The sequence below is a fragment of the Trematomus bernacchii genome, unplaced genomic scaffold, assembly GCF_902827165.1.
Source record: "Trematomus bernacchii unplaced genomic scaffold, fTreBer1.1, whole genome shotgun sequence".
NCBI classification, from domain to species: Eukaryota; Metazoa; Chordata; class Actinopteri; order Perciformes; family Nototheniidae; genus Trematomus; species Trematomus bernacchii.
In genome coordinates this window covers 12,483,369-12,496,078 of record NW_022987593.1, presented here as the reverse complement: position 1 = coordinate 12,496,078, position 12,710 = coordinate 12,483,369, and the positions used below count along the sequence as shown (strand labels likewise).

Genomic DNA, 12,710 nt, shown 5'->3' with positions numbered 1-12,710 from the left:
TATATCAATATCATGACTATTTGGTTCATTTTCTTGCAAACCAGCCTTTTTTTGATGGCTTAAACCCCTTGTAATGCATGTGAATAGCACCTCTGTTACCGTCTGTTAACAGCTAATGTAAACTGGCTCGTTATGTTTTCAAGACGGATTTGATTTTTGTTTTGAGGAAAACACATGGTGTGTCCTGATTTGTACTCAATTTCGTGTTTTATTTGTATTTACAGGGAACAGCAGAGGTCGAAGTGCACCAGGCTCGTGATGCACAGCATGAAGTGATACGTTGCCCAAGAGCCAGATGCAGTTATAACCATCAAGTAATAACCATGTGTCTCCATGTATGTTAATGTGTTGTGCTTTTAAACAAACTTGTTACTCTTTTATGACAACTGTTTTGAAATAATCACATTTTAATAAAATGTATTAACATGTCCATAATGTTCCCTTTTTTAATTTATTTGTTTAATCTGCAATGTTTCAATGCTATCAAATATTTAAAGGGTTGGATTGAAATCAGGAAGAGTTTGTCGTATATAGGTTCCGGCAACTCAATTGTGTTTTATAATTTACTTTATTCTCGTGTGGTTCTTAGCAGATTGTTATTTGCATTGGTTACACTTAATATCTGGGCTTTTAATTGTAGGCTCATCTCATCTTTTCATATGCAGAAAAAATCACATTAGTGAGTTTACCCAACTCCTATAATTGCTTGGAACCACTTGACACATATTTTTTAAGTTTTAGCAAAGTAACACATTCTTGAGTAGAGGAAAACTAAAAAAAAGTACATTTCACCAACTCAAAAATTGCAAAAGTTGACTAAACTCTTAAAATTGCTTGGAATCGCTTGACACATATTATTTAAGTTTTACCAAAGCAACAGTTTTTACAGTGTTGTCAAGGCTCTCCATTAAGGATGTCATTTCTTTGATCCCCTCAAAGCGCTTTGACCTGAACAACTGAAGGAATTTCTGCAGGTGGCTGTCCAGACCCTCATAGAGCGAATTGAGGTCCATCGACATCAGCCTGGTGAATTCCTTGACGATCTATATGAAGAAGTGACATTACATCATTTTTAGTGCAGTGGCATTACTGTACATCATTTTAGTCCAAGTTAAAAGTGACCTACGTTTTCACATTTCACAAGCTGCCCAGATGTAATATTTGGTATTGCACAAGCATATAGATTTCAAACCATATACAAATGTTGAACATGCAATACATGAAATAGAAGAACATTATTACTTTGTCATGCCTGTTGCTACAGTCATCTTCGAAGCCTAAGATTTTGCGTTGGTAAAATTCAAAGCACTCAAAGCAAGCAAAAACGTACGCACTTTACCTGTCCTTCAGTAAACAGCACGGGCCATCTGACTTTCATTTCGGCCACAGGTGGCTCCTCTTCAACAAGCTCCTGTCTTCTCAATGCATATGTGGCGTTCATTGCATCATCAATGAAGGCCATGTTTGGGGTTGTTTTTCTCATCTCCTGGGCCATCTCTTCTCGCTCTTCTTCAAGATCTTGTCGGTCTCTTCCCTGGGGAGATCTGGAAAGAAGTTTGTTTCAGACCGTCTTGGTTTCTTTACTTTGTTTCTCTTCCCTCGCGTGTCCCCAGGACCTCTCTTCTCGGAATTTACCATCAGTTCTTGACAGCCTGCTTCTCTCAATTTCTGCCTGTAGTTGCCCATCTTAAACTTTAAACTAATTTTCCATCCATACCATTCAGATGTGGAGCCACGTTCTTTTAGGCAAGGGTGTTTTTCAATGAGTGCAATGGCTGCACTCTCAAATTGTTCATCATCAGGGTAGGCCTTGAATTAATACATTGCTTCAGCCATTTTCTCCAGAATTTCAGATTTCATGTCCCTTGAAATGGATCGAAGTGTTCCATCTTTTCTGAAAGCACCATTGCCGTGACTGAGCCTCAGCTCAACATCATATGAGAAGGTGGGAAGGGGAAAGAGAGTTGGCCACGGCTGTGAACGACCTGCAAAGGACTCTGTATGGCTGCTCGATGCAGAGGACGTTGAAGGAGATGATGGACACCCTGCACTTAAAGTTTCCAAACTGGAGTCTGAGGAGACGGAGCAAAAATGTACTTTCAATGTAACCTTCTCCTTTGGTAGATCGTCAATACACGTGAGGTTACAGAAGTCTTTGAAGTCCTCATCTTCATATTGAAGGTCAAACAAGGAGCATAGCTGAAAACTTTTTTTCAACACAAGTTTCAGGCCATGAACTGAATCTGGAACCGAGTCCAATCGGAGCTTCCTTATGTCCTGTGGTGAAATGATCACGCGCAACAGCATCTTCCTTTGATTGAGAAACTCTCAGGACTTTTCTGGAGATGGAGAAGAAACACCCTGAGAAAAGACAAAATGAACAAAAAAGCCAATTAACATTAATTCGTTTTTGCGTTGGATGAGAGGAATACACCATTTAAAGTAAAATAACAGTTAAACCATACCTTAGTGAAGCAAGAAAACGACTGGTGTCACCATCAGTTTGCCTGCTCTTGTGTATGGATACAGGGGTTGATATCCATTTAGTTCATGTGATTCCACAATCTCCAGTTCATAAGACTGTTTTTCTTTGAGCTCATAACTCCGCAGGTGCTCTATGTACCATGCTTGATATGGTTTTATGATGAAAGACACTTTGCTGGACGCAACCACAATTTTAACTAGCTTCCCAAAGTTAGGCAGGCCACGGACAGAATCATACCCTCCGAATACTTGGTGCCAAAGAGGCAGGTATGGGTTGCAAGAGATACAAGAGTTGTGTTTCCATATTTCAGCTCTACAGCCTGCTTCATGGGGTGCTCAAGTGTATTAGGAGAAACAACAGCAATGTGGCCAACTTCCAAATCTGGTCTGAAAAGACTTGGCAAGTCTAGATGGTAAGCTAAAGAAAGCTGGTGTTTTTTCGCTAGAGTGAGCAAGATGTTTCTGAAGTTGTGAGAATCATGCACCACCCTTTTAAAAAAGCTGTGCTTTGCTTCAAACCTAATAGTCCAGAAATCTATCATGGGCCCAAATCTCCGAATCAGTTCCGGATAATGTTCCAGGAAGTGGTGCTTGGGCAGGAGGTGGAAATCGGGAAACACCTCTTAGACACCTGTGATCAGAGATTTTACACTCCAAGTATGACAATGTCTCATCTGAAAAATGCCCACTAGCCAGTATTTCAACTATTTCTTTTAAATCTAATAAGATTTGCCAAGTTTTGTCTTCTTCTGGTATAACGTGACCGATCATCAACGGCAGTAGTCTCAATAGCGTCCAGTTTTCATGGCAATTCCCACCCATAGAATTTTTCTTTGCAAAATACTTTGAAATTGGTTGAGGTCTGTTGGTTTTGTCCGTAAACTTGAAAGGGAAGGATTCAATGATAGAATTCAGATAATCTACTGTAAAATACTTTTTGGATACCAGAGACTTTATACAAAGACTCAACTCCTTTGGCACTATTCCTTCAAAAAGGTCATGCATCAAATCTGGGGGGAAGCCCTGGATTGTGTGGAAATGAGAAAGTCTATTGAGAACACAGGGAAACTAACTGCTGTCTGTTCAATTCCAGAAGGTTGTGATTGTGAGCTTCAACGGTCCGCAGTGGAAATACTCCCTCCTTCACCTCGTGAATGTCAATATCTTGCCGACTAGCTAAACAAAACCGGCAAAATTTGTTAACATTGAAATTCTCTTGGAATCCAGCAAGCGAATGGGCCCCCAAGTTGTCTGCAGACACGTACAGCACAGTACCTCTAACAGTTGTTCCCAATTTCTGAACATACAATCCTTGCTGCTCAAATACTGCAAGGTCTTTTAGGAGTGGTTCAAGAATGGCACCATACCCGTAGTTCATCACATCGTTGCTATTACACAGACATTCAAGATAGATTGACTGTACAGATGACCTATACTGTATTGGTAAATTTGAAATTACCCAATAGACTGCACAGACCTTGTGTTTTTTTCTTGATGTTCCTAATGGGTTGCAAACCTCAAAGTCTTCTATATACAGTCCTAGGGCAATGCTTAGATCTTCTGATGAGAGCAAAATATTCTCTTTGCAATATAGACCGTCTCTGTATGTTTTATACTGAGTTGAGTGTTCAACAGTTTCCCTGTGTTCTGTCTCCAAGACTTTATCTAACACATCGTTACAATTTAACAGCTCTGTCAAGACTTTCAGAATTGGAATATAAACAAATTTACGTCTGGAAGATGCATCTAAAACATATTCAATCGGCTCAATCACTTTAAAATTATTCTTGTAAAAGGTTTCTCTTTTGTATTCAGAGCCAAAAGGTCCGCCCTTTGACAGGAAACTTAGGGGGTTTGCTTTTTTAACTATCTCTGTTATAGCAGTGGTGACTGCACTATTTACTGCACAATTGTGGTTGATCAGTACACTTTCAATTATTTTTGGTGTGCACTCTTCCACAACTGAGCTAATACTACATAGCTTGTTTATAATTTCCTGAGTTGTTGTCTTAGACATATGCAAAATCGTTTGCATACGCAGTAAGAGAGATGCAACTTTCTGTTGTAACAAATCATGCAGGTCTTGATCCTCTATGTAATCATCTGTTAAATCTAGATGGTCTGAATTTGTCTCATCAAATCCTGTACTTTCAGAGTTTGAAGTGACTTGAGTACAAGTTTGATACAAGTTTATACGGAAATCATCAACAGTACAGAGGTGATGTTTCTTGAGGTCACCTGCGTTGAACGTGCTTGACTATGGTCTCTAGTTAAATGTTTTTTCAGAGATGATTCGGTCCTGAAGGAGCACACACAGTCTGCATAAACACAGGGAAGAGGGCAGTTCCTTGCCTTATGACAGTGCTTCAGTTTGTAATGGACAATTCAATCAAATCAAATCAAATCAAGTTTTATTTATAAAGCACATTTAAAAGCGATTTTTGGTCGAGCCAAAGTGCTGTACATGTAATAAAAACACATTACTACAATCACAATAAAAGACAATAAATTACAACAGATATAAAAAATAAAAATAAAACACAAGGAAAAGTCAGGAGTCGTACTCCGCTCTAACTAGAAGGCCAGAGAGAAGAAGTGTGTTTTTAGTGTAGATTTAAAAACCCCTAGGGTCTGGGCCGACCTCACATGCAGGGGCAGAGTGTTCCAGAGCCTAGGGCCAGCTGCTGCGAAGGCTCGGTGCCCTCGGGTTTTAAGCCTGGTCTTGGGCAATACCAGCAGCAGCTGGTCAGCAGACCTTAAAGCTCTGGCTGGGGTGTAGCGCTGGAGGAGTTCAGCTATATAGGCCGGAGCCAGCCCATTTAGTGCTTTAAAAACAAATAAAAGGATTTTAAAATCAATTCTGAACCGAACTGGAAGCCAGAATTGGGGTGATGTGGTCACGCTTTTTGTGGCCAGTCAGCAAACGTGCAGCTGCGTTTTGGACTAGCTGCAGGCGTTTAATTGAGTCCTGGTCCATACCCACATACAGAGCGTTGCAATAGTCCAGTCTTGAGGTAACAAAGGCGTTAATAACCCTTTCTAAGTCATTAAAAGATAAATACGACTTGGTTTTGGCCAATAGTCTTATTTAAAAAAAGCAGGATTTGACTACAGTGCTGACCTGCTTGTCGAATTTAAAAGTTCTAGTGAAGGTCACTCCAAGGTTCATTTTTTTGAGAGAGCCCAGAATATCAACCGGAGAGGCTGGAGGTTGGGGTCTAAAAAAGATGACCTCAGTCTTGCTCTCGTTGGGGTTGAGAAAGTTTTTGCTCAGCCAGGATTAGTGTGCGTTGGCTCGGTGAGGAGTAATGACAACACTTGCAGGACCACCTCATTGAAGGGGAATTGCTCCAAACTGCACAGCCTCCACTGAAATTATCCTGTACAGAAAAAAGAAAGAAAAACATGTTATATTACTGAGTTATGAGCACACAACACAGTAAAATAAGTCCACATACTCTTCTCTAAAATGTTTTTCAATCCAGATTTTAATGTATCCAGACATGTAAACACTGTTATTACTAAGTGGAAATAAATACATTGAACAGATGTTAAAAATTGATTGCTGTAAACGATAAATGTCTGGTAGACAATCAAGTTTATCAAATCAATTGTCAATGTATCACTATTTTTCACATCACATGCATGTTCATCACCTCCATTCTTTATTTGTGTTACATCCACTATTGAGGACACTTAAATGATAAATGACAATTTTATGTTATGAATGCTGAAGAATGATGAAATGTAAGACGGGAAATATTATGTAACATTGCTCTGTTTTCATGATCACATTACAACTGTTTTAATAAAATCGGCTTTAGATTAATCTAATCACTTTTCCAATTCACATCCGTTATACCCCTCTATTTTTCAATTCACATGCATTTTCATCACCTCCATTTTTGTCAATTATTATTATTTTGGCTGTAGAAGTGTCCGAATCAATATAGATTTTTTTATTTTAAAGTAAATTCAGATTGAACATAGTAAAAAAAATGCAAATTAGTTTCCGTCTAAAAAAAACATTACTTACTGTATAGTGAAAACCACCCTTGAATGATGGGATAGTAGACAAAAACCTTTAGGAATCCAAACTATAACATATAATAAGTACCCTGTATCAAGATTGATGCAAAACAAGTGAACAAATTTGACCTTTTTAAATAGGTTTAGAAAAAGTAGGTCCAGGCGGACTCACCTCTGGGTTCATTTGTCGTATGAGTGCGGTAAAAATGGTTATTATCGTCTTTAGCCGAGTTTCTTCCCGTTAAGTGGGTATGACACATTAATAGGTTGTTAAATGTTAACAAGCCCTGGAACGGTGTTTGTTACAAGATGCTGCGTCAGCCCGCGTGTCCGGGGGCAATCGGGCTAGCAACAAATGTGCTAAATTGGCATCACTGCACGTGTGTGTGCTTGCGCTTTCGACTTTTTACTCGTAAAAAATACTTTTACTCGTGAAAAGTACATTATCCGTACCGGATACTAATTTCAGCCGAGTTTTAGGCTCAAACCTCCTACAAACACTCGCTATTTCACTCGGGCAGCTCTTAAATTCCAACCCACGGCTAGCTAGCTAGCTAGCTCGCTAACATGCTAACGTTTTTCCTAAAACTAACTAACGTTAAATATGAAATATGCATCAAAAATTGTGGCGACAGACAGTCTGAGACAGAGACTAACGTTAGAGGATTAATTTGCATTGTCTGCTGATGAACTAGATTACATTTGAATGTACTTACTTGATAACTCCAGTCCGGGCTCTGAGCGAGAGAGAAAGATGGCACCCAACTCGGATTTCAAATTCATTTCAGTTTTGGGACACTGCGTGAGCGTGTGACGTCATATTGCGGGCGCATGCGTGTTACATACAATGCCGAGGCTGACGCATGTTATCAATTTAATGTAACGGATTATTCCGAGTTTACAAATATTTTTCAAGTTGAAGATTTTGTAACTCGTCTTAATGTGTTGTAATGGGCAGTGGGTTCACTCAGCATGATAACATTTGCCCATCTGACTAAAAACCAATATCCTTTTTAACAGTGCATCATCCAAGGGTAGTTTTCACCAGTGGTGTAGTGGGGATTTTTTTACTGGGGGGACGCTATTTTAATTAGGTCATCCCAAACAATGCCACACAAGTGCGCACGCGCGCAGTGCACTCACAAAACGGGCAGACAGGTCCACAGAAACTACCGGTATGCTTAGTCCTACTTTAGTTACTGTACTGCAAAAAGCAGACGGCGATGCGCTCAACACACACACAGACTCAAAACCATGGACACACTGGTACATAAATTACATAAACTATTTATCGGCCTAAATTGCATAAACTACAGTATTGCAACTAAGCAGACAGCGCTGCTTCTCTCTCTCTCTATCTCTACTTTCAAAATCTATTTAAAACTCATAACAACCAAACAAAATTCCCAAAGTTGTCCTGAAATTAACTTATTAAACAAACGAAACGAAAAATATAGCCTACTAATGCTGCGTTCACACCGGACGCAATGCGATGTTTGGGGGCGGCGCGATTACATGTAAAGTCAATGCAGAGACGCGGACAGACGCGAATTCGCTCCGACGGCGCGCATGAAGCGGTGGACGCGGCGCGGATCACGCGATTGAGGCGATTGAACGGTACCGCGTTAAACGCGAGAGTTCAATTTTTTCAACTCGAGCGTCAAATTCACGTGACGCGTTCTCGCGGAAGCCAATCAGCGGTGAGGATCTCAGCCTGCCGTTACTGACGTTCAACCACACAACATCAGCCGTTAGCTGTTAGCAGTTAGCACACAGAGGTCACAGCTCCTCATATCTGTTCAGAAACTGGACAAAAGTTAAACAAGTACAAACCAGACTGTCTGTGTCATGGCGAATACAGTCGCTGGTTTATTTATGTCTGTAGGCCGTTGTTATGAGTGTGGAATGAGCATATACAACGTTAGCTTAGCCTGGTCGACCCGATCTTCATTCAGAAAACAAGCATTTTAAAAGGTTTTTCGCCTGCCGTCTTGTCTGCAGACTTGTCAAGCACCAAATACAACAAAATAATTCAGATCCAGTCGTCATGACTCCACTCCGGAGGGATTCTCCGATCATTTCTTACAGTTTCTCATCAAGGGGGTGTCTCCTGTCCCCGGGACAAACACACTGTCTAATGTGTATTTTTTTTGTCATTAACTTTTTTCGGACCACTTATTTATTTATTTTGGTGACGATCCGACCTCCATGCTGCTACTCTGGTTCAAACTGCATCCACCAAACAATATGATTTATCTCGACCTCCCCAAAATAACCAAAATCTGACACGGTGTGAGATGTCTTTTTTAGCTGTTCGGTCGTAATTTCCTGCGATCTTCTTCATGCAGTCAGTCAAAATGAATGAATGAATGGGCGTTTCTTTGACTATTTATAGGCAAATATGGGCATTACGTGAAGCCTGCAAAAGCTGCGCCGCATTTCGATTAGATTGTGATTTATCAAGGGAAACAGGCGTATGAAGTGCCGGTACGCACTTCCCTCGCCGGTACGCAATGTTTTGTGAATCGGAAAATGTCGGAACATTTCTGTACCTATTTTTTTGCTTTGTACTACGTAAGCAACATTCTCACGTCAATCCTACGCAAGGTGTTATAAATGAGGCCCCAGGCGCCTCATTTATAAAGGGATATATGATCAAAAAATGGCGTACGCCAGTTTCTACGCAATGTTTGCAATTTATAAAATACTAACTTGACGGGAAAATGTGCTGTCCTCCACGCAAACTCTAACCCATGCGTACGCACTAAGCACAACAACGGAAGAGACGAGAAACTGCGACACCGTTGGCAGAAGGAAGAATGGAGAGAAATAGTGGAAATAATTCCATAAATAAAATGTTACCTCTCATTTATCATATGAAGAATTCATTTTCAAACATTGATTAAAGCCAATCTTAAAATGATTAAACAAACGCCTGTTTGAGACTCCTCAGTGCACACAAAAACATAACTTGGAGAAATAAATAAATACGGATATGTTATTTAAAACCACCTCGAATATGTTGTGTTAATGTTATGAAATGTTTTCTCATAAATGATGCGGTAAGCAGGAGGACAGAATTACGTCTAAACTGACGCCGTTTTGCATTTCTATAGGTTGTAGATACGAGCATGGTTTTATATACTATCACGTTTAATCGTGTTTTATGCCGTTTGCCAAGACTTGATAAGTCGCTCGTAAAACACAGGAGGTATGGAAACTAAGAACACCATATGTGGTCAATTGTACAGCTAATATAACACAACACATTAGTTGTATTTCCTTTAACTGGTGGATTATGGATATATAGTTGCTGATCGACAGCTGGAACACAACCCACCAAATACAACAAAATAATTCAGATCCAGTCGTCATGACTACACTCCGGAGGGATTCCCCGATCATTTCTTACAGTTTCTCATCAAGGGGGGGTCTCCTGTCCCCGGGACAAACACACTGAGGAAGGTTGTATTTTTTTGTCATTAACTTTTTTCGGACCACTTATTTATTTATTTTGGTGACGATCCGACCTCCATGCTGCTACTCTGGTTCAAACTGCATCCACCAAACAATATGATTTATCTCGACCTCCCCAAAATAACCAAAATCTGACACGGTGTGAGATGTCTTTTTTAGCTGTTCGGTCGTAATTTCCTGCGATCTTCTTCATGCAGTCAGTCAAAATGAATGAATGAATGGGCGTTTCTTTGACTATTTATAGGCAAATATGGGCGTTACGAGTCGATTGTGATTTATAAAGGGAAACGTAGGAAGTGCTGTGCGCACTTCCCTCGCCGGTACGCAATGTTTTGTGAATCGGAAAATGTCGGAACATTTCTGTACCTATTTTTTTGCTTTGTACTACGTAAGCAACCTTCCCACGTCAATCCTACGCAAGGCGTTATAAATGAGGCCCCTGGACATCTGGCCACTGGGATGAAATGCTTTATAAATGATAAAATAAATTGTCAAATACAGCTAGTTTTTATTGCGATCACATTTTGCCGGTTTATTCATAATGTTTTTTTATAGTCTTCCTTATTATGATCTTCATAATGATTTGGCATTTTGCTATGAGTCAAATGAAATATATACATTTAAATATATATACACACACACACACACACACGCACACACACACACACACACACACACACACACACACACACACACACACACACACACACACACACACACACACACACATACACACATTGGTTTAATGAAGTCACTGAAATGTCGTAACACAAAATATAGCCCCACCCTGGCCCCCTCACTCCCTTGTTGCCTTCTTATTTAGAAGTGGTGCCAAACTGCTGTAATTCTTAGAAGTGTCCAAAAGAAAACAACAATACATTAAAATGTCTTTATGAAGTTGTAGTTTGCTGAGTTTTCCATTTTAAGATGTTCAACATAATACAGAATACTTTCTGATAGAACAAATGATATGTTTGTTCTTCTCATTCACAGAAAGTACAAGAATATTCATTATAGATTAAAATATGTTCAGTGTCTTTAATGCAGGATATATTATTAGATAACATTTGTTTCCAACAAGCAACATGTCTAGGTAATACATGTCTCCATCAAGTGAAACCTTTGTTAACGTCACTAACATCTCATGACAATACAATGTGCTCGGTAAACAGACCCCTCCTCTACGCATTTCTTGTAAATCAGCTGCTTTAACTGAACATGGAAAAAGAAAGGAAACATGATGAACACTGATTGGTTTAGATTCTCTGTCACTCACTGCAGGAAAAGGTTTAAATAGCCACTTCCTTGAGTTTCTAAGGGGCGGAACTCTTTAAAGTCTGAACCCACACAAAGAAGTTCAACTTTCTTGCTGAGTATCAAAGTTGCAGGTGCATCATACGGTAAGGGATATAATCAAAATCTTTTTTTGAAGTTGCACCTGTTTCATATTCAGTCAATATGTGTGACTTTTGCTCACTCCTTGCATGTCTTTCGTGATTTTCCTTTTTTTGTATGGAGGTAGCCTATAAAGAGTTTACAATGGCTATTCTGGGATTTTAGGACAGTTCTTAAGCTTTCATTGTCGACTTCACAGTTTATTAGAAAACACGTGCTTTTTTTTGCAAAGTTTGGATATTGTAATTGTATTATTATCAAACTCATTGTTTCTGTGAGTTTGATTATAAATGCTCAGTTCAGCAATTTACAATAGTGAAATTACTTTCCTTTTTTTCCTTTTAGATTAAAGGGAAGCTATGGCTGGTCCACTTCCTAATGAACAATTACAAACATTTAAAGAAGTTCTGCAAAATCAAGGGCCTGCGGCAGCCGCTGCGACGATCAATGCTTATTTGGAAGAGCAGGATAATATTCCACTTCACATCGCCGTCACAGGAGAGACTGGCTCTGGTAAATCCACCTTCGTTAACGCCTTTAGAGGCATAGACAACATGGATGAGAATGCCGCCCCTACTGGTTGTGTAGAAACCACCATGAAGGTCGAATCATACCCCCATCCACAATTTCCCAATGTTACACTGTGGGATCTTCCTGGAATTGGCACCCCCAATTTTCCAGCTGACAAGTACCTGCAGCTTGTTGGCTTTGAAAGATTTGACTTCTTCATCATCATGTCAGCTGATCGCTTCAGAGGAAATGATGTGAAACTCGCTCTGGAGATTCAGAAGATGGGGAAGAAGTTCTACTTTGTTCGCTCAAAGATTGACAATAACATGCGTGAGGCAAAAAGAAGTCAAAGAGCTTTCAACACTGAAGATACCCTTAAAAAAATCAGAGACGACTGCATTAAAGGTAATTATGTGCTCTCACCTAAAGCTAAAACATAAAAAAGCTTAATAATGTAGTTGTTTACATTTCTAGATACTGTATCTTTAGGAAAAATAGACTGGAAACGGGAGAAAGTGAAAATGTGCCTTAACTGAAGCAAAAACAAGAATATTCAAATGAAAACAACCTTTCTATGGTCACAGACATAAAAGTACATCATTTCCTGTTTGTATCCACACATTCTTGCCCTTCAGATTTGCAGGCGGGACATGCCATTGGTGTGTCTCCCCCTCAACATGCAAACATCCTATTCCCAGAGAATTAAAATAATGTTTATAGAATTATAAGAATGTCATTCCAGATATATGAGAGTACTGCGAGAACAGAGAGTTGTATTTATGTAAAACGTAAAGGCTTACGCAACAAGGGTCACA

At 39.6% G+C, this 12,710-nt stretch overlaps 1 protein-coding gene across 1 annotated transcript in view; it reads left to right on the top strand.

The window, feature by feature from the left end:
- Nucleotides 1-11,364: 11,364 nt before the first annotated feature.
- The window catches only part of LOC117481670 (interferon-inducible GTPase 5-like), a 2,288-nt gene continuing 942 nt past the window's right edge, over nt 11,365-12,710 (top strand). Inside the window, exons 1-2 of the mRNA XM_034129464.1 lie at nt 11,365-11,390; nt 11,731-12,300. Coding sequence (XP_033985355.1) covers nt 11,745-12,300 — 556 coding nt within the window. The 5' untranslated portion in view covers nt 11,365-11,390; nt 11,731-11,744. The remainder of the gene's footprint in view (nt 11,391-11,730; nt 12,301-12,710) is intronic.